The 21,389-nt window shown below is 36.9% G+C and overlaps 1 protein-coding gene across 1 annotated transcript in view; it reads left to right on the forward strand.

Annotated features, from left to right (window-relative positions):
* The first annotated feature begins 465 nt into the window (after positions 1-465).
* LOC125396960 (vomeronasal type-2 receptor 26-like) overlaps positions 466-21,389 on the forward strand; it is a 74,465-nt gene continuing 53,541 nt past the window's right edge. Inside the window, exons 1-3 of the mRNA XM_087898018.1 lie at positions 466-686; positions 13,056-13,347; positions 14,613-15,428. Coding sequence (XP_087754144.1) covers positions 466-686; positions 13,056-13,347; positions 14,613-15,428 — 1,329 coding nt within the window. The remainder of the gene's footprint in view (positions 687-13,055; positions 13,348-14,612; positions 15,429-21,389) is intronic.

Below are 21,389 nucleotides of genomic sequence, written 5' to 3' on the forward strand. Positions count from 1 at the left end.
CAATCCAAATCAAACAAGCTGGACCTACAATTCTTTCTCATGCTATGGTGCTCTCCAAAGTCACTGTGGATTATTATGAAATCATAGAGGTAGGGGACTAAGGAACAAAACAAACATGTTTTTCACCAGCATAGAAGATGCAGGTGCAGAGGCTAATGGCAATGAGATCCCCAGAGCACATGTATGAGAGTGAAAAGCAAGAAAAGCCAGTGCATTTATGATCACTCTGATTAGATAGAGGAGAAAGTCAACACTTTTACTTACCCTCGGTTTTCAAGACTTTCTTCTATCTGTGTCCTAGTCTGGCATGAGAACCATAGACTATGCAACATCAGGAACCAGCTGTAGCTAACAGAGTCTTCTTTGACACTGTCAAGGTCTAAACCTGTTCCATGAACTAAGCCAATGATCTTTATGGCCCAGCCTAGTTACAGGGCATTGTCTCTGTGTAGTGCAGACCCTGACATGTCTCTTCCTTTGCTTTGCCTCTTCCTACTCCTGCAATCTATGTTTGCATTAATGAGAATAACTAATCAGAAGTGTTTGGAGTATGGGAAACCTGCCACATACATGAAGGCTGACATAATCCTAGGTGTATTTATCCCCATTTACTTCACAAGACAAACACCCGAGGAAATCCAAATATTTTTTGAGAAAAAACAGAATCCTCTATCCAAAAGCTTAATGTAAGTACTTGTACCATTGTGCTAAGGATTATTCTCAAACGTAATGTAAGTACTTGTGCCACTGCGATAAGGATGTTCTAGCTGCCTGATAGTGCATGCTCATCTGCGCACAAGTAATTCCTTTAAGAATAATGAACTGTATGAACAGAAATGTGAAATCAGTTGCAAACTTTCCACATTCATTTTGCTTCTAGAGATCTTTACTCTCCTCCTCTTTATTTCTCTAGTCAAGTAGAGATAAAAGAGGTAAATGACCAATTTCTGTGTCTGTTCATACTGTGAGTTCATGGTAAGGCTTATATTATTTTCACAGATTGACTTTAATGTATTAGGAGAGGTTGCACCCTGTTCATATATCTTTGGTAATCTAAATGTGTTGTTTGAATGTTTGTTTCTTTCTACAGACTTGAAAAGTTTCTGCTAAATCCCCATGTCTTTAGTGCCCACCTTACCATCTCTATCCCATATGTCCTTGTATTTGTTTGTTTAAGTATCTGAGAGTTGGACATTGTGATCATGTTTATTACTTATTTATTTCTCATTGACATTTTTATGCATTGTCTGAAAATCACATCCTTTATGTTTGATATTCTGTTTTCTGCTTAGTCAGTGCTGCTGGAGTCACTTTCCTCTGAGTTTTTATTGGCAGTTTCTTGATTTTTTTATTTAGAACATGTCTATCTCTTCTTCCCCTAACCCAGAATCTCAATTTCCTTTTAGGATTTGACTTTTTTGGTACTGAGTCTTTGATATATATGAGTTTTTACTCACCCCTCAGCCATTGTGCTCCTGTACAGTATTGTATTTGTCTCAATGCCCAGTTGAATTCACTTGTTTGTTTATATCTTCTTTTAGGTCATCCATCTTTCTACTTTTTGAACTAGCAATCTGACATTTGAGATTTCTGAATATTTTTGAGTTCATTTGTTGGTTAGTTTACCATATTATGGAGTAGTTATTTGGCCTTGCTTTTTAGTAATTGATGTTGTTTGTTTCAATTGCTGCTATAAGCAGTACCTTTCTTCATTTGAGCATCAATTACACATTTGGGAGGTCCTATACTAAGCAGTTTCTTCGTAAATGTTCAACCTATTCATTGCTGTGTAAGAAGGAAACAAAGTTCCAGGTCTATACGTCTAGCACTTGTGGTGTTAAGGAATATGTGAAGAAAAGTTGCTAGATGCTAGATTTATTTGACACTTATAGTACTCTTAGGAATGCTTTCACAGGATGGAAGGAATATAGGTCAAGAGCCCACTACTGCAGGAGATGGAAGGAGTTCCAAGACCAGGAGGAGAGAGAGCCCATCCTCAAGGAGAAGCAGCGGGCAGGAAAGTTTTAACTTTAACTGACAGCAGTTCTTATTTGGAGTCTGCCTGATGTAGCATAGATGAATTCAAGTCACAACTCACTGAATCTTACATTAATTTGTTTTAGTTTACATATAAAGATGAAAGACTTAGATATATTAGCATCTCCACTCTCAGTAATCTGTACTGAAACCTCATTGTAGAAGAAGCAGTTAGCCAGTGTCTGTAAATAGTTGATGTACACGCATGATTTAGAGCCATATCAAAAGTGTGGTGATTCAAAGGGGGATACAAATATGAAAACTCTTTCCCTGTTTCCTCTGTCCAGACTTTATATATGTATGTCAGATAAGTATTTGGCACAACAAGACGCAATTTAAAGTCTTGTTTAAAAACAATGAAAGAAAATTAAAAAATTTGTTCATTGGCTATGAAAATAGGAGGCAGTTCTTCACCAAGGCTAGATTAATAACTAATCAGAACTCCACTGATTAATATGATAAAACTCTGTATGTTAGAAATCTTTAAGTCTCATTTTCATATAACTTAGGTCATAGACCTTTGCAACTTGCGTTTATCTACATTAAATCATTTTTCTAACTCTCAAAAGTAACATCAACTTCAAACTTTTTTCCATCCAATCTTTTACCATGAGACTAATATGATTGACTTATGGGAGCAATAATTCAAAAGGAGGTTCTTTAAAATAAAAGAATAGTAAAAAGTATATTTGTTTCTAGTAGTAGCATGATAGTTTCAGTTTGATTTTCAATTGAACCTGTTTATGAGATTATCTTTTTCAGTGTTAGGCCTGTCAGTAAGGTAACCCTGTCTGTGAGTCTGCCTTTTTCAGCAGACTATCTGTTTGCTGTAGAATAAAACAAGACCTGCCTTATGTATACGACATGGACTGACCATGCAACCGCAGCCTTGTTGAGAGGAGCTGGGCCGGACTGCTTGCTGCTGCTAAAATTATAAAGTTGAAACTTGCTATCAACACTATCAGAGATCTGAGAAGGATAAATGTGAGCAGAAAATATAAACTAAATTGCCTCTGTATCAGTTAAAATGACAGAGACTTACCTGATACTGGGGCAACAAGTTGGGATCCTTCATATGATTTCAGTGTCTTTGTTGGGAGCAGACATTATCATCTTCAGATGCCAAATGAGACACCTTTGGATTTTGGTTGCCACACAAAACAGCATCAGCCTTCAATCACCAGACTCTTGATATTTCAGAAAAGTTTCTGTGGAGGAGGAAATTGAGGAAACTAACCTAGCTTGCCAAGGCAGAGTAGGGCATTCAATACCACAGTGTTCACAGTTTGTGAAGGGACCAGGTGGTGGGTGAGACATGTGCCAGCTATTGACCCAGTGGTCGGCATTAGCACAACTGAGGTAATATCCAGGTGGAGTCTGCATTTTACATGGTATTTGTGGATAGCCTCAACTACAGATTCTGGAAGCCAGTATATTTGTTTATAAGGTGAAGTCTTTTTATTAAGTACCTTTAATGCCATGTTCAGGAGATCTCTCTGTGGGATTTGAGAGACATCATCTAATTTATTAACTATGTCTGATTTTAAACAAACTTTACCTCTTTCTAGCTACTTGCTTCAGACTTGTCATTGATAGTATAAGCAGAAGGCTATAGCTTGTCCCTCTGTAAATGAAATATATTTGTACTCATCGTGACCAAAAGAAGGCTCTGAGCATGGTAAAGAAGTCGATCATTTATAAAGTGACTGACCATTAGCTTGCATGTCTTAATTATCTTCTACAGTTTACAAGTTGGTAGCTTTTATAAGAACAGAATTTTACTGTTTCATCACTGTTAGGTGAGTCTTATAATTTTGAATTGAAGATCCTTGCTGGGAAGTGGTGGTACATGACTTTAATCCCAGCAGGAAGGAGGCAGAGGCAGTTGGATCTCTGTGAGTTCGAGGTCAGCATGGTCTACAAGAGCTAGTTTCAGGAGAGGTACCAAAGCTATACAGAGAAACCCTGCTTTGACAAACTAAAAGGAAAAAAAGACTCTTTGGCATCAAAATCTTAAAGAACATAGTTCACAGCACGTCTGGGAACATGAGGTCATGATCATTCATAGTGTAACTTTACAGAATATCAGTTTCCTATATGACATGTTTTATTCAAATAGCTAAAGATTAACAAAGTTATCAAATGCAAGAAGGGTATGCATCCATCTTCAAATCAGTTTCTTTTAGTCTGGATAGACTTTAGGAATTTATAAACTTTATCTAACGTAACTTACTTATTAAATACATATTGTTCTTATCTATATTGTCTAGATACCTAGTGTTGGACACAGTTATAAATGGCAAAGGTGATCTGACATACATGTTTAAATCAGTTTATTTTATCGTAAATAGGCTCTTAGAACCTTAGGAATCATAAATTATCTTCAACCTTTTGCTGTTACCAAGTTTTTTCATCCACAAACAAGCATTAAATCAAATGATATGTGAAGTATGCTGTGTCATATCTTTTTCTAAACAAGAGTATAATTCAAGTCACAAATAAGCATATTCTATATTTTTTAACTCTCAAGTATTTCTTTTTTCAGTTTTTATTGATTTTTATTCAGTTTTCCATTTTAGTTGGCTCCCCTAACTGCCTCTCCACTTCCCCCTTCAAACCTCCCGCAAGGTCCCCATACTCTCAATTTACTTAGGAGATCTTGTCTTTTTCTACTTCCCATGTACATTAGATCTATCTAAGTCTCTCTTAGCATCCTCGCTGTTGTCTAACTTCTCCGGGATTGTGATTTGTAGGCTGGTTTTCTTTGCTTTGTGTTTAAAAACCACTTATGAGTGAGTACATGTGATAATTGTCTTTCTGTGTCTGGGTTACATCACTCAAAATAATGTTTTCTAGATCCATCCATTTTCCTGAAAAATTCAAGATGTTGTTATTTTTCTGCTGTGTAGTACTCCATTGTGAAAATCACCACGTTTTCACTATGCATTCTTTAGTTGAGGGGCATTTAGGTTGTTTTCAGGTCATGGATATGACAAAAAAAAATGCTGCTGTGAACATAGTTGAGCACATATCCTGATGGCACAGTTGGGCATCCTTTGGATATATACCCAAAGCATTATGACTGGGTATTGGGGAAGGTTGTTTCCTAATTTTATGAGAAATCACCACACTGACATACAAAGGGACTGTACCAGCTTGCATTCCCACCAGTAATGCAGAAGCATTCCCCTTTCCACATAACATCTACAGAAGAAGTTGTCATCAGTGTTTTTGATCTTGGCCATTCTTACAGGTGTAAGATGGCATCTCAGAGCTGTTGTGATTTGCATTTCTCTGATGGTTAAGGATGTTGAGCATTTCCTTAAGTGTCTTTCACTTATTTTAGATTCCTCTAAAGTGTTGAGAGTTCTCTGTTTAAGCCTGTACTCCATTTTTTATTGGATTATGGTTTTTTTTGATGATCTATTTCTTGATTTCTTTGTATATTTTGGAAATCGGACCTCTGTCTGATGTGGGGTTAGTGAAGATCTTTTCCCATTTTGTAGGCTGTTGTTTTGTCTTGTTGACTGTACCCTTTGCTTTACAGAAGATTTTCAGTTTCAAGAGGTCCCATTAATTGTTTCTCTCAGTATCTGTGCTTCTTGGGTTATATTTCAGAAGTGGCCTCCTGTTCCAATGCATTCAAGTGTACTTCCCACTTTCTCTTCTATGAGTTTCAGTGTGGCTGGCCTTATGTTGAGGTATTTAATCCATTTGGGCCTGAGTTTTGTGCATGGTTATAGACATAGTTCTATTTTCATTCTTCTACATGTTGATATCCAGTTATACCAGCACCACTGGATAAATATGCTTTCTTTTTTCATTTTATATTTTTTTGCTTCTTTGTCAAAATGAAGTGTTCAAAGGTGTGTGAATTAATATCTGGGTCTTCTATTCATTTCCATCGGTCCTCCTGTCTGTTCTTATGCCAATACCAGGTTGCTTTCAGTACTATAGCTCTGTAATAGAATTTGATTTTAGCTCAGAACTCTGCAAGACTTTCAAAGAAGAACTAATACCAATACTCCTCAAATTATTCCACACAATAGAAACAGAAGAAACAATGCCAAACACTTTTTATGAAGCTACAATTACCCTGATAGCAAAATTACAGAAAGACATTACTAAGAAGAATTACAGACCAATCTCACTCATGAACATTGATGCAAAAATACTAAATAAAATACTGACAAATCGAATCCAAGAACAGATCAGAACCATCATCCATCATGATCAATCAGCTTCATATAAGAGATGCAGAGAAGGTTCAACATACAAAAATCTGCCAATGTAATTCACCTTATAAACAAGCTGAAAAATAAAAACCACAGGATCATCTCATCGAATGCCAAAAAAGCTTTCGACAAAATACAACATCCCTTCATGATAAACGTCTTTGAGAGAGCAGGGATACAAGAAACGCACATAAACATAATAAACACAATAAACAGAAAGACAACAGCCAACTTCAAACTAAATGGAGAGAAACTCCGAGCAATTACACTGAAATCGGGAACAAGACAAGGTTGTCCACTCTTTCCCTTTCTATTCAATATAATTCTTGAGGTCCTAGCTAGGGTAATAAGATACCAAAAGGAGATCAAGGGGTACAAATCAGAAAATAAGTCAAACTCTCACCATTTGCTGATGATATGATAGTTTACATAAGAGATCCCAAAAATTTTACCAAGAAACTTCTAAAACTCATAAACACTTTCAGTAATGTAGCAGGATACAAGATTAACTCAAAAAAATCAGTAGCCTTCCTGTACACAGATGTTAAAAGGGCTGGGGAAGAAATCAGAGAAACAACACCCTTCACAATAGCCACAAATAGCATAAAATATCTCAGAGTAACTCTAACCAAAAAAGTGGAATAGTTGTATGACAAGAACTTTAAATCTTTGAAGAAAAAAATTGAAGAAGACATTAAAAGTAGAAAGATCTTCCATGCTCTTGGGTAGGCAGAATTAACATAGTAAAAATGGCAGTCTTACCAACAGCAGTCTACAGATTCAACATGATGCTTAGCAAAATCTCAGCAAAATTCTTCATAGACCTAGAAAGAACAGTACTCAACTTCATAAAGAAAAGCAAAACACCCAGGATAGACAAACCAATCCTGCACAATAAAAGAACTTCTGGAGGCATCACAATCCCTGACTTCAAATTTTACTACAAAGGCTTTCTGTTACAATTTGTCACCTGACTTTTCGTTTCAGATTTTACAGATTTTTAAACTACACTCAATAAATTTACAAATCCATAGCTACAGAACCTTTAGAAAATAGTCCTACAAATCTTAAGATAAATACTTTATCAAATGTTTTCGGGATATCAGAGGAGAGTAGATTAACAGACATAATCACTATCGCAAAAAATAGATATTTTTAAACATACAGTGTCTTTTACTTTTTTGCTCTCCTCCTTGTTATAGATTCTGACTGCCAATTAGTCCCAGGACTGATCTGAATGAAACTTTTAAGAAGCATGCTCAGGTCTAGAGGGAGGGGCTGAAACCCAGAGCCAGAGCCAACTTCTTTATTGAATACATCAGAATAAAACATATTTTAATGTTACCTGTAGTGAAAAGGTATTTGAATCTCTGTAAAATGTTTCAGTGGGTAGAAGAAGGAACAAGAACAAGCAGAGAGGAAAGAAGAATCCATGAGATGACAAGAGCAGAGAATAAAGAAAACACAGATGTAAGAGATTTTGAGAATAAAAAGCAAAAAGAGTTTGGCGTTAAGGGACTTTGAGATCACATGCTTGTGAAGTGGAAAAAAAGGTTACAATTTTGGGGCATTTGGAAATTCAGAGTGCCATCTTTGTCTATTGAGCTATCCTGATAAAAATACATTTGCAAGAAGAAAACTAGTATTAAGGAAAGCTCTAAATCTCATAAGGAAAAAAGATCAGAGAATGCACATGAAAGTATGCAGAGGAAGCTCAAGGAGTAAGCAAAGAACTTGTTTGGAGGGAGAGGAAGTAGGGGAGAGAAAAGGGTAAGTTTCCTGGATTCGTCAAGAAGTCTGAGAGATTTGTCATAGGGAAATGTCCCAAATCACAAAGGAGCAGCACCCCTTTCCATGAGATGGGTGCCCAATAGGAAAATAGAAACTGCCTTGTGCACAGGCTAAAACTCTCTAAATAACCCATTCATTCACATGTCAATGCTGAGTGGTTTCAACACTGTATCTCAAAAGTTCTCACTTGATCCAAAACCAGAGAAGTTGGGACAATAGGAACTAGTGGTCCCAATGTCTTATCAACAAACAATGACTTAACTATTGATAAAACAAACAATCCAATTTAAAGCACATGGACCTAAACTGAGAATTCAGTTTAGTGACTGAGAAAGAAAATAAATATGCTCAAGATCTTTAGCAATTAGTAAAATACAAATCAAAATTTCTTTGATATTTTATATTTCTAAAGAATATAAAGTACATCAAATACTGGAATATATGTAAGTTAAGGGGACTACAAACTGGTAAGCCCTCTGAAAATTAGTGTGGAGGATTTCTAAAAGTGTGGAAAGATATCTACACTATTCTCTATGTCTACCACTCCTGGGCATATGTGTAAAAGACTGTGTATCCTACTGTAGAAATTCTTGATCTATTCACAATAGCCTTGAATTGGAAGCAGCCTCAATGTCAATCAACGATGAATGGATATTTTAACTGTGGTACATGTAAACAACTGAATTTTATTTGGCAGCAAATATAAAAAGAATTATGGAAACTGCATGGAATGGATGGTGCTGGAATTACCACTCTGTATGAGGTAACCCAGACACAATAAGACAAAGTCAAATGCTTTCTCTCATATGCAGATGCTAGTTTTGAATCTTCAGGTGTCTCTGCTTAACTGAAGTACACATATTAGCTAGGAAACTACTAAGGTGCAAAGAAGAAAAGATTTCACTAGCAGGGAAATAGAACACTTGTGGTGTGAAGAGAGGAACAGAAATACAGGAGCAGGAAAGGTTAAGTAGCAAGTAATGGGAGAGCAGACCAGAGTGGCTGTGTGAAGGAATAACTAACTCTAAGACCTTGGAGAAAGCTTATGGAAATGTACTACTATAGAAGCTTCCTAAATACATATACATACATATAAAGCTTTTAAACAGGGTTACTATATAACTGGGGGAGAATGCCCCTCCCAAAGATCATGAAACATTAAGCAAAAGGACAAATGTCAGGTATGAGTTAACTGTCTTAAGTTGTTTGTAAATGTTTGTCCCTATGCACACAAACATTACTAGCTATTTCCTTTGCTCTTGGTTACCCTCCAGAATTTGAAGACAGGACCTGTTTAATGAGAACATCGCATAGTTGAGTCACAGTACATGGAGTAATTAAGCTGTGGCTAACATGGAAATTTCATTCATACCTGCTAGCATCCACATTAATAAAAAGTTTTCATACATTAATAAAAGACGTAATAAATTGTCTAACATACCAGCAATCCCTGGAACCTACAATTATGACAGGCAGAAAAAGATATGCCCACTGATGACATATCTTTATACTGCCATGAATATTATGGGAGTAACCCACAACAATCTTCCCAGATTTAAGTCCACTCCACTAGGCAGATACCACGCCCCATTGACCTAAGAAACTGTGGTTAATTGTGTCATTGTTCCTAAATGAGAGTCTAATAATATTACTATGCTAAATAGACAAATATTTTACTTACCTGCTCAGTTCTTAACTTAAAATGGGAATTTCACTGCATACTTACCTCATACCTTCTCAGGGAGACTTCATTTTCCAACAGATGGTGTTTAATACATAAACCTGTAAGTAGTCACCAATCAGATAATGAGAGATTGTGGAGTGCCCAGCTCTACATGGGACATGTTTGTCATTAACTTTTTCCCCTCAAAACTCAGAAGAGTGGGTAGAACTTTCTAAGAGTAGAGATAGTGCATGATTGGGTTGAAATTGTTTGTTCAATCGATGGCATGGCCATGGCACACATGAACTGACTGCGCAGGACCATCAGGAAATGAATATAAGCTCCTGACATTAGTGGGAGAGAGGATCGTGAATACTTCTCCTGTCTAAGGAGCCATTGGCAGTTTGTAGCTGCTCGGGGTAGGAAAATCAGTTTTCTTCAGGGTATAGTCACTGAGAGGATTCCCATTCTCCAGCAGAAGGCCTCACTCCCATGTATGTGCTGGTAGTGCAGAGCGCCCTCTATAGGGATTTACAGAGAATGCACTTTAATATTGGTGGAGAAAGTGTCAGGAAGGAAATGGGAACAAGAAGTGGTGAGTAAGTGATACGGATTTCATGAAAACACATTCTATGAATGTAAGATATTCTCAAGTAATGAATACATACATACTTTTATAAATGTACTGGAGATAATTGGAAACAACTTTAAAAATAAAAAAGAAGTTGAGGGTTAGCAGAAAGGGATCTCCTTGTCCTCAGTAATTGCAGACTTCCACCTACACATATGGAGCGAGTTCAGTTGACAGTGTGAACTCTGATATTTCCTCTGGCTTATGTTGTTCCTGTGTTTTTATTGAATGACAGTCTGATATCCACCAGCCTGTGTTAATAGGAGCCATTTTCCTTCTTTGAACATCAGAACTCCTTAGCCACATTGAGGTGTGAATTCTACGGACTGGCTAGATTATCTCACTCTTTGGTATTAGGCCAGACCATACTGCCCTTGATGCTGTATCATCAGAGGGTGACTCCACAGTGACATAAAACTGGAAAAAAACTTTATCATGGGAACAATATAGGTGTTAACACTTGGCAACCTGTTGGTTTTAAACCAGCAGGCAGGAGGATGCTGTGTGGGTCTCAGACATACAACAGTAACTCTCAGGCTTCACTACAGTGATCAACAGATTCACAGATCTACATTTTTACTAGTCATGTGAGCTAAGGATCAGATGTTCCATTCAAACTCCAGCATAATTCTCTAATAAGAAGCTTGGTTTGTGATTGCCCATGGCTGAACTCTCTTTCTTATGTCCTTCCTAGACTAGATTACCTGCTGCCTGATGCTCCAGTGCATAGCTTTCCTGAACTCCTGTTCTCTAAAAAGCCATGATTTGTTCTTTCTATCATGCAGAATTTGTGGCAGACTAAATACAGTACCCACACCCTGTGGGGTTTCCTTGATGTCAATGTGCTATATTGCTAAATCTTTAAAAAATTGTATGTTGAAATTTTTATATAATTACTTTCCTTTTTTACTAAAAATAGTTTGTAGACAATATATTTTGATCATTTGTCCTCTACAACACCTCAACATTTAAAATATAATTCTCTTATTGCCTCCTTGATACCTACTTCCAACTCTATCTTGTCTCCCAGGGCCATTTCCTCTCAAATTCATTTTTTTATAATTATTGTTATTTAGAAAATTCACACATATAAATAAATAAGTATACATATATAACCAACTGAATCAATTGTTTGGTGGATAGTATTATTTTGTGTCATTGGAAAAATCTCAGTCCTGTACTCAAATGGAAAAAGAAAGGATTTATTCTAGAATCAAATTAGTGTGATCATGGCCAGTGAACACAGATTTAGGTGACCCATGATCCATGTTCCCTTGAGTTTCATGAAGATTTCATAGTAAAATATAAAGCAAGTTGTAAATCAAACAAATTAGTGGATACATCAGGCAGTAGGTCTGAGGCAAGGTGGGAAAAATTATCCTACAAGCCCAAGATGACATCTGATGTCATTCTTAGCTTTAAGGTTGTTGGAAGCCAGTGCTCTGTTAAGTTAATAGATTTTAAGGGAATTTTACTCATTAGTTATAGATTAACTCACCTCCAGAGTAGTCCGTAAATGGCTGTTTATGGTGATGCAGTTAGCCTGAAGTAAGGTAATGAGCTTCTAGATCAGCAAAATTCCAACATCTCCGCATCAATTAAGTTGATATCAGTCAGTCTCTTTCTAGGAGTTTTCATACATACACTTATACACATGCATACATTTATACACATGTCATTCATATGTACACATGTATACATTTACACACATGTGTACATTTCTACTGTTAAACACTCAGTATTGAATAATCCCCAGAGCAGACTGATTTCTCCCTCTCTCAGTAGTGACACTCATCAGTTAAGAACAACAGATTCTCTCTTAACATAGCATCTAGCTATAGAACTCAAAATCACATAGTATAAACAAATGTCATATTTTTTCTGCTGCCAACAGATCTCTAGGTAGAATCTCTCAGCGGAATCATGATTTCTCTCACTTGCCTCCAGTAGGGCTAACCAGGCTCTCATCTATCCCAGGTTTTGAAAGTACCTCCTAAGAACCCCTCTCCAATCACCGAATGACAAAGTGAGAGAAACAATTTAGCCCACCTTCCTGTTTCCAAAGTTTCCTTTCCTCTAAAGTTGAGCATTCTTTTACTACCCTCATGAATTTGGGAGCTTTTCCTCTTTTTCATATTCTATTTTTACTTATTATTTTACTTTCTTTGTTTCTTTCACTGGCAGGAGACTCTACTCACTCATATAATCTGCAAGTTTAGAGAACAACTTTTTCTTTGTTTACTAGTTTCTGAAACTTCATAAAGAATTCTTTTTTATCTGTAAGATTGTTTTGTCTACATGTGTGTCTGTGTGTGTGTGTGTGTGTGTGTGTGTGTGTGTGTGTGTGTGTGTGTGCTTCACATGTGTACCTGGTGCCTGCAGAGGCCAGAGGAGGACATGGATCCCCAGAAAGAAGATGTTGCAAACTATTGTAACCCAAAGAGTGGCTTCTGTAACCTGAACCAGAATAATACACAAGAGCAGCAAGTTATTCCAGAAATGAATTATTGAAATATAATTCAAATACCAAGAGTTTCATTAGCCATGCCATGATGTTCCTGAGCTGTCGGCAGCTCATTCATACAGGTTTTACATGTAAGAAGAGAAATGAGAATTTAAAGTCCTTTTTGTAAATTTGCTAAGGAGTTTCTGAGAATAATGGCCTGACTGTGCTCATCATTCTGCCCCTCCTGTTTAGGGATAGATGGAAGAACTATCAATATTTGCTGACCTTATACTTTGCCATTGAGGAGATCAAAAAAGATGCCCACCTGCTTCCCAATACGACCTTGGGTTTCCACCTCTACAACGCATTTGACTATCACTACAGAATCTTAGAAGGACCTCTGATGTGGCTGTCTGGAAGGAGTGCGTTTATCCCTAACTACAAATGCAAAACTCAACACAAAGCTCTTGCAATCATTGCAGGAGTCAGGCCTGAATTTTCTGCTGCAATTGGAACACTTTTAGAACTCTACAAAGTTCCACAAGTAAGTTAATAATGTTCTGGTGACTACACTTACATAGAATATTGTACCAAAAGAAAATTAAGAAGTTGTATATGATTACGTCCAGTGATTTAAAATTAAAGTAAGTAAATTATCTGGATTCTGCTATGATCAATAAAGGAAAGAGTGTGGTGAAAAACATGAGCAGCAAATATGTGGATTTCCAAACAAATCACTTACTAGTACTTATGATTCTGTCTGTAAACATTGGCAAAATGTACTCTAGTAGATTATAACTGAGTGCTGCTCACAAGTCAGAGTCTACAGCACAGATAACTTACCTGTCCAAGCTGGGTCATAAAAATCTCATAGTTCATCCAATGGTTTATTGCTGACAGATAGAAGAACAGAAAGTCCAAGACATTTAAATAAATATGGACACCCCCAAGGATATCACTAATGAAATGTTACAAGAAATTTATTTCTCATTCAGAAAAGTAGATCTCTGAATAACACACACAGAGAAGAACTGCTTAGATAAATCCCGACAACTGGCTCTTGCCAGGTGCTACTGAAGCAAAGCAGCCATCATTAGGCATCACTACAAACAGAAAAACATTAGATGAGGACCATGCTCAGTAATAATCAAATTTAAAAAATCAGACAGTGCAGCACTGATTATTATCACACTGTTAAAAATTGATAGATGTACTGGATCCTGATGTAAGAAAAAATGATATATGTGATAATTTTCATCATTCTCAGATACTCACATCTTATATTAGTTACTCAGTGATGACTCATCAAATCTATCATTAGGGAAGGAGGAGGCAACAAAACTTGCTGATGTCCCACTAGATCTTCATACCTTGCACCTTTCTAAATGCAGGAGCTAAATCTATGAGCAAATTTGTTATTTACTTTCCTCAAACTAGAGGTTCTAGTAAAGACATTGATATGTAGTCATACTGCAGCACTTGGTAATGCTTCTGCAGTCTTTCTCTAAAACAGATGCTCTGTTCCCTTGTAACTGGAACAATAGAATTCTATTTTACCTTTCAAATCTGTCGTGAAAAGCATACTGATCATTTCCTAGGTGCTTCAGAACTCTTAGTAGCTTTGGAGCCCATAGTCCTTGAAAGTGACCGTAGTCCATGAGAGACAGAAGCTAATCTCACAAAGACACTCTCTTCACCAATCTTCAGTTCCCTGATCCTCTTCTGTAAATAATAAATTCATTTCCTCTCTAAGGGAGATAACTCCGAATACCTAGATACTCAGAATCACTATTTTGTTTCCTTCATCAGGTCTCATATGGAACATTTGATTCTGCATTAACTGGCAAAGATACATTTCCATCCCTTTATCAGATGTCTCCAAAAGACAGATCTCTAATCCAAGGGGTGATCGCTTTATTGCTGCACTTTGGCTGGAAGTGGGTGGGGCTCATTGTGTCTGATGATCTAAAAGGTAAGGAGTTCAGCTCTGATCTGAAAGCACAGATGATGTCAGAAGATATCTGTGTAGCTTTTACATTAAAACTCCCAGCTAATTGGATGATTCACTTAGTATCTGAGGTTGGGTTGCCGAAGTTCAATCAAGATACACAAGTAAACGTGTATGTATTCTATGGTGATATGAATGACATATTGTTTTTCTGCTTCATAAATGGAATCATATCAAACAGAAGGAAGGTGTGGATCATGACGAAGTCTCAATTATTTTACTTAGATACTGAATTATATGTGTTGAATGATAATTTGGACATTTTTGGAGGAAGCTTCTCATTTTCAAAACATCAAAATATCCCTGGATTCAAGCACTTTATCGAAGCACTTATGCCCTCCCAGTACCCAGAAGATCTTTACTTCCATAAATTCTGGTTTGACACATTTCATTGCACACCTCTTCCCTTATATTGCGGAAATTATATACCCTGCACACCAAATATATCTCTAGAGACTAAACAAGAAGAAAAGGTTGTGATGATCACTTCTGAACCCAGGGTTTCCATATGGAATGCAGTGCATGCAGTAGCCCATGCCCTTCATAAAATGCTTTTGAGTAAAACAGAAATAGCACCTCACAAAGCAGCAAACAAGGACAGGCTTCTCCCTTGGCAGGTAAGCCTACCTCACAACTAAGGGAAGCACTGGGCACTTACATTATTAGGAGGTAATTCATGGTATTCAAACACATAATACATTTTCACCTTACTATTAAAAGAGTAAGGCAAAGAGTAAAGGGGTTCTTTCACAGTGGGTGAGTATGTGTCTGTAAATATGGTGCAGTTACTAAAAAGTGACTGATGAAGAAATTGCTTTTTACACTTTATTTACTCTGCTGCTATTAAATTTATTTATTTATTTATTTATTTATTTATTTATTTTGGGAAAAAAACAGTCTTTTCTCATTTTACAAATCAACACCAGTTCTCATTCCCTGCCCTCTTCTCACTCCCCCCACCTTCCCCACCACCCATCCACTCCTCAGAAAGGGTAAGACTTCCCATGGGGAGTCAACAGAGTCTAGAACATCACTTTGAAGCAGGATAAAGGTCCTCCCACTATGCCTTGGCTGAGCAAGGTATCCCTCCAAAAAGAATAGGTTCCAAAAAGTCAGTACAAGCATTAGGGATAAATCCTGGTCCCACTACCAGGGGCCCCACATTCTACCACAGCCATGCAACTGTAAACGACATTAAAAGTGCCTAGTTTGGTCCTATGCTGATTCCCCCACTGTCAGAATGGATTCAGTGAGCGCCCATTCTCTCAGGTAAGCTGTTTCAGTAGGTAGCCCCATCATGGTCTTGACCCCTTTGATCATATTATTGTTCCACTCTTTCTGGGAGCTCAGCTCAGTGCTTCATTATGGATTTCTGCATCTGCTTCCATCAGTTGCTGGATGAAGGTTCTATGATGACAATTAAGGTAGTAATCAATCTGATTACTGGGGAAGGCCAGTTCAGACACCCCCTTTACTATTGCTTAGGGTCTTAGGTGGGGACACCATTGTGGACTCCTAAAAATTTCTCTGCTGCCAGCTTTCTTGATAGTCCCATAATGGTTCCCTCCATCAATACAGCAATTTCATTGCTCTCCCTCTCTATCATTCCCCCATGTCATCTTTCCCATTCCCTCAAGTTCTTCTCCTCCTCCCATTCTCCTCTCCTCCTCCTTTTTTAACCCCCCTTCTGCCCACAACCCCAAGCTTCTAATTTTCTCAGGAGATCTTGTCTATTTCCCTGTCCCAGGAGGATGTAATATATGTATTTGTATGTTTCTCTTAGGGTTCTCATTGATACCTAGATTCTCTGAGGTGGTGAACTAATGGCTCGTTATCCTTTGATTCACATCTAATATTCATTTATGAGTGAGTACATACTGTGCTCGTCATTCTGTGTCTGTGTTATTTCAGTCAGAATGTTTTTTTTCTATTGCCATCCATTTGCATGCAAATTTCAAGATGTCATTGTTTTTTACCACTGAGTAGTACTCCATTGTGTAAATGTATCATATTTTCTTTATCAATTCTCTGGCTGAGGGGAATCTGGGTTGTTTTCAGGTTCTGGATATTACAAGTATTGTTACTATAAGCATGGTTAAGCAAATGTACTTGTAATATAATTGAGCATCTTTGGGTATATGTCCAGGAGTGCTTTTGCTGGGTATTAAGGTAGGTTGATTCCCAATGTTCTTAACAAGTACCATACTGATATCCAAAGTGGTTGAATGACTTTGCACTCTGACTATCAATGGAGTATTCCCTTTACTCCACATCCTCTCCAGCATAAGCTATCGTTGCTGTTATTGATCTTAGCCATTCTGACTGGTGTAAGATGGTATCTCAGAATTTTTAATTTGCATTTTACTGATGGGTAAGGGTGTTGACTAGTTTCTTTGGTGTCTTTTGGTCATCTGAAATTCTTCTGTTGAGAATTCTCTGTGTGGTTCTGAACTGCATTTTTAATCGGATTATTTGGTATTTTGATGTCTGGTTTCTTGAATTCTTTATATTTTGGAGGTCAGTTCTATGTCAGATGTGTGGTTGGTGAAGATCTTTTTCCATTCTGTAAACTGAAGTTTTGTCTTATTGATATTGTCCTTTGCCTTCGAGAAAGTTCTCAGTTTCAGAAGGTCCCATTAATTTATTGTTGCTCTCAGTGTCTATGCTGCTGGAGTTATATTTAGGAAGTGGCATCTTGTGCCCATGCATTTAAGGCTACATCTCAATTTCTCTTCTATGAGATTCAGTATGGCTATATTTGAATTGAGGTCTTTAATCCATTTTGATTTAAGTTTTGTACATGGAGATAGAGATGGATCTATTTGCATTCTTCTACATGTTGACATACAGTTATGCCAAGACCTTTTGTTGAAAATGCTTTCTCTTTTCCATTGTATAATTTTAGCTTCTTGGTCAAAAATCAAGTGTTCATAATAGTGTGGATTGATACCAGGGTCTTTGATTCAATTCCATTGGTCTGCCTGTCTTTTTTTATGTAAAAAGCAAGCTATTTTCATTACTGTAGTTTTACAATAGAGCTTGATGTCAGGGATGGTGATGCCTCTGGAAGTTCCTTTATTATATAGGGTTATTTTGGTAGTTTGGGGTTTTTTTGTTTTTCCATATGAAGTTGAGCATTGTTCTTTTGAAGTCTGTGAATAATTATGTTGGGATTTTATTGGTGAATATATTCAATCTGTAAATTGCTTTTGGTTGGATTGTCATTTTATTGTCTTAATCCTACCTATTCAAAAGCAGGAGAGATCTTTCGATTTTCTGATATCTTCTTCAATTTCTTTCTTCAAAGACTTATATTTCTTGTTGTACACATCTTTAACTTCTTTGCTTAGTGTTACTCCAAGATATTTTAGGTTATTTGTGGCTATTATAAATGGTGATGTTTCTCTGATTCTTTCTTAGCACCTTTATCATTTCTATACATGAGGGCTATTGACTCTTTTGAGTTGATCTTGTATCCTGCCACATTACTGAAGGTGTTTATCAGCCATAGGAGTACCCTTATAAAATTATTGGTGCCACCTATGCATACTATCTTGTCATCTGCAAATAACCAATGTTTGACTTCCTCCTTTCCAATTTATATGCCCCTGATCTCCTGTTGTTGCCTTATTGGTCTTGTGAGACCTTCAAGTGCTATGCTGAATAGATACGGAGAAAGTGGACAGCCATGTCTTGTTCCTGACTTTAGTGGAATATCGTTGTGTTTCTCTCCATTTAATTTGATGTTAGATGTTGGCTTGCTGTATATTATTTTGTTATATTTAGTTATGTTCCCTGAATCCCTCATTTCTCCAAGACCTTGAAGGGGTGTTAGATTTTGTTGAATGCTTATTCAGTCTCTAATGAGATGACCATATCTTTTTTCTTTTTCAGTTTAATTATATATTGGATTATATTGATAGATTTTTCTCTTATTGAACCATTCCTGCGTCTCTGGGATAACGTCAACTTAATCATCGTGGAGGAATTTTTTATGATGTACTCTTGAATTTGTTTTGCCAGTATTTTATTGAACATTTTGCATCAAAGTTCATGAGGGCAATTGGTCTGTAATTCTCTCTCTTAGTTGAGTCTTTGTATAGTTTGTGTATCAGAGTAATTGTGATATCATAAAAAGATTTTGACAATGATCCTTCTGTCTCTATTATGTGGAACAATTTGAGGAGTGTAGGTATTAGCTCTTCTTTGAAGTTATGGAAGAATTCTGTGCTGAAGTCATTGCGTTCTGGGGTTGTTTTGGTTGAGAGAATTTGATAACTGCTTCTATTTCCTTAAAAGGTAAAAGGTCTATTTAAATTGTTCAGCTCCACTTGATTTAATTTTGATAAATAATATTTATCCAGAAAATTGCCCATTTCTTTTACATTTTCCAATTTTGTAGAATACAGGTTTTCAAAGTATAACATATTGATTGTCTGGATTTCCTCAATGTTTGTTGTTTTGTCTCCCTTTTCATTTATGATTTTGTTAATTTAGATGTTCTCTTTCTGTCTTTTGATTAGTTTGGATAAGGATGTTTATCTTGCTGATATTCTCAAATAGTCAGCCCTTTGTTACATTGATTACTTATATTGTTTTCTTTGTTTCTATTTTACTGATTTCAGCCCTCAATTTGATTATTTCCTGTCATCTACTCCTCCTTAGTGAGTCTGTTTCTTTTTGTTCTGTAGTTTTCAGGTGTGCTGTTAAGTTGCTAGTCTGAGATTTTTCAACTTTCTTTATGTAGGCACTCAGAGCATTTCCTCTTAGCATTGCTTTAATAGTGTCCCATTGGTTTGGGTATGCAGTACAATCATTATCATTGAATTCTAGGAAGCCTTTAATTTCTTTATTTGTTTCTTGACCCATAAGTGATCAAATTTAGTATTTCTCAATGTACATGAGTTTGTCAGCATTCTACAATTAGCATTATTGAATTCTAATTTTAAGTCATGATGATCCGGTATGATACAGGGGATTATTCCAAATTTTTGTGTCTATTGAGGTTTTTTTTGTTACTGAGTATATGGTCAATTTAGGTACTGAAAAGAAGGTATATTCTTATGTGTTTCGGTGAAATGTTCAGTAGATGTCTGTTATGTTCATTTGAGTCATGACATCTGTTAGTTCTCTTATTTCTCTTAAGTTTCTGTCTGACTTACCTGTCCACTGATGAGAGTGGAGGGTTGAAGTCCCCTACTACTACTATGTGGGGTTTGATGTGTGAATTAAGCTTTAATAATGTTAATTTTACACGTGTGGGTGCTCTTGTAGCATAGATGTTCAGAACTGAGACTTTACCTTGATTCATTTTTCCTGTGACAATGAGTATGAAGTGTCCTCCATCTCTTTTTATTGATTTTAATTTGGAGTCTATTTTGTTGCATATTAGGATAGCTATACCTGCTTGTATCTTAGGTCCATTTGATTGGAAAATCTTTTCCCAGCCCTTACTCTAAATAATTATCTGTCTTTGTGGATGAGGTATGTTCATTGTATGTAGCAGAAAAATGGATCCTGTTTGTGTATCCATTCTATTAGCCTGTGCTTTTTTATAAGTGAATTGAGCCCTTTGATACTGAGATATTAATGACAAGCGGTTGTTGATTCCTGTAATTTTTCTCTTGTAATGATTTGTGTTTTCCTTCTGTGGGGTTTGAGGGTATGAGGTTATCTATTTCCTGTGTTTTCATGGGTATAACTAGCTTCTTTGGGTTGGAGTTTTCCTTCTAGTACTTTCTGAAAAGCTGGGTTTATGGATATGTATTGTTTAAATCTGGTTTTGTCATGGAATATTTTGTTTCTCCATCTATGATGAATCAAAATTTTGTTGGATACAGTAGACTGGGCATGCAACCATGATCTCTGTAAGAGGTTCTTCTGCCTATATGTTGCTTTCATTGGTTAAATAAAGAAACTGCTTTGGCCATTTGATAGGGCAGAACTTAGGTGGGAGTAGACCGAACTGAATGCTGGGAAGGACAGACAGGCAGATGCCATAAATCTCCTGCCTGAGACAGATGTACATTAGAATCTTGCCACTAAGCCACGGTCACGTGGTGATATACAGATTTAATAGAAATGGGTTCATCAAGATGTGTGAGTTAACCAGTAAGAGGCTAGAGCTAATGGGCCAGGCAGTGATTTAATTAATACTGTTAAACCCCAACTCTCAGATGCTAACTCCTCAGGAGGGTCGCCCCAAGGAACCACTCACCAGTCTGGTTGATGCAAAAGCAAAAGGAATTTTATTCTCATTTGCGCAAACGGGCTCCTCAGCCAGACGAGGGAGGGAAGCCCCGACTAGCTATTTCAGGCTGCTTTTAAAGGCAAAAACCATACTTTCAAGGAGGGGTTGTTTGTCAAATGCATTTTAAGGGCATTTACTAGGATTGGTTATGTCAAAGGCAAAACGGGCAGTTGCTGGTTCAGGCAAAGGACAGGGAAGCAACTGCAGGCTGTTGGAAAACACCTAACATTCTGGTCAACAGGCAGCATACGGCCACGACTAGTTCACAAAAGCATGTTTTCTCTAGTTCGCAAAAACATGTTTTCTTCAATACAATTTCTATGATTAT

Source organism: Myodes glareolus, chromosome 2, assembly GCF_982192425.1.
Source record: "Myodes glareolus chromosome 2, mMyoGla1.1, whole genome shotgun sequence".
Taxonomy (NCBI): domain Eukaryota; kingdom Metazoa; phylum Chordata; class Mammalia; order Rodentia; family Cricetidae; genus Myodes; species Myodes glareolus.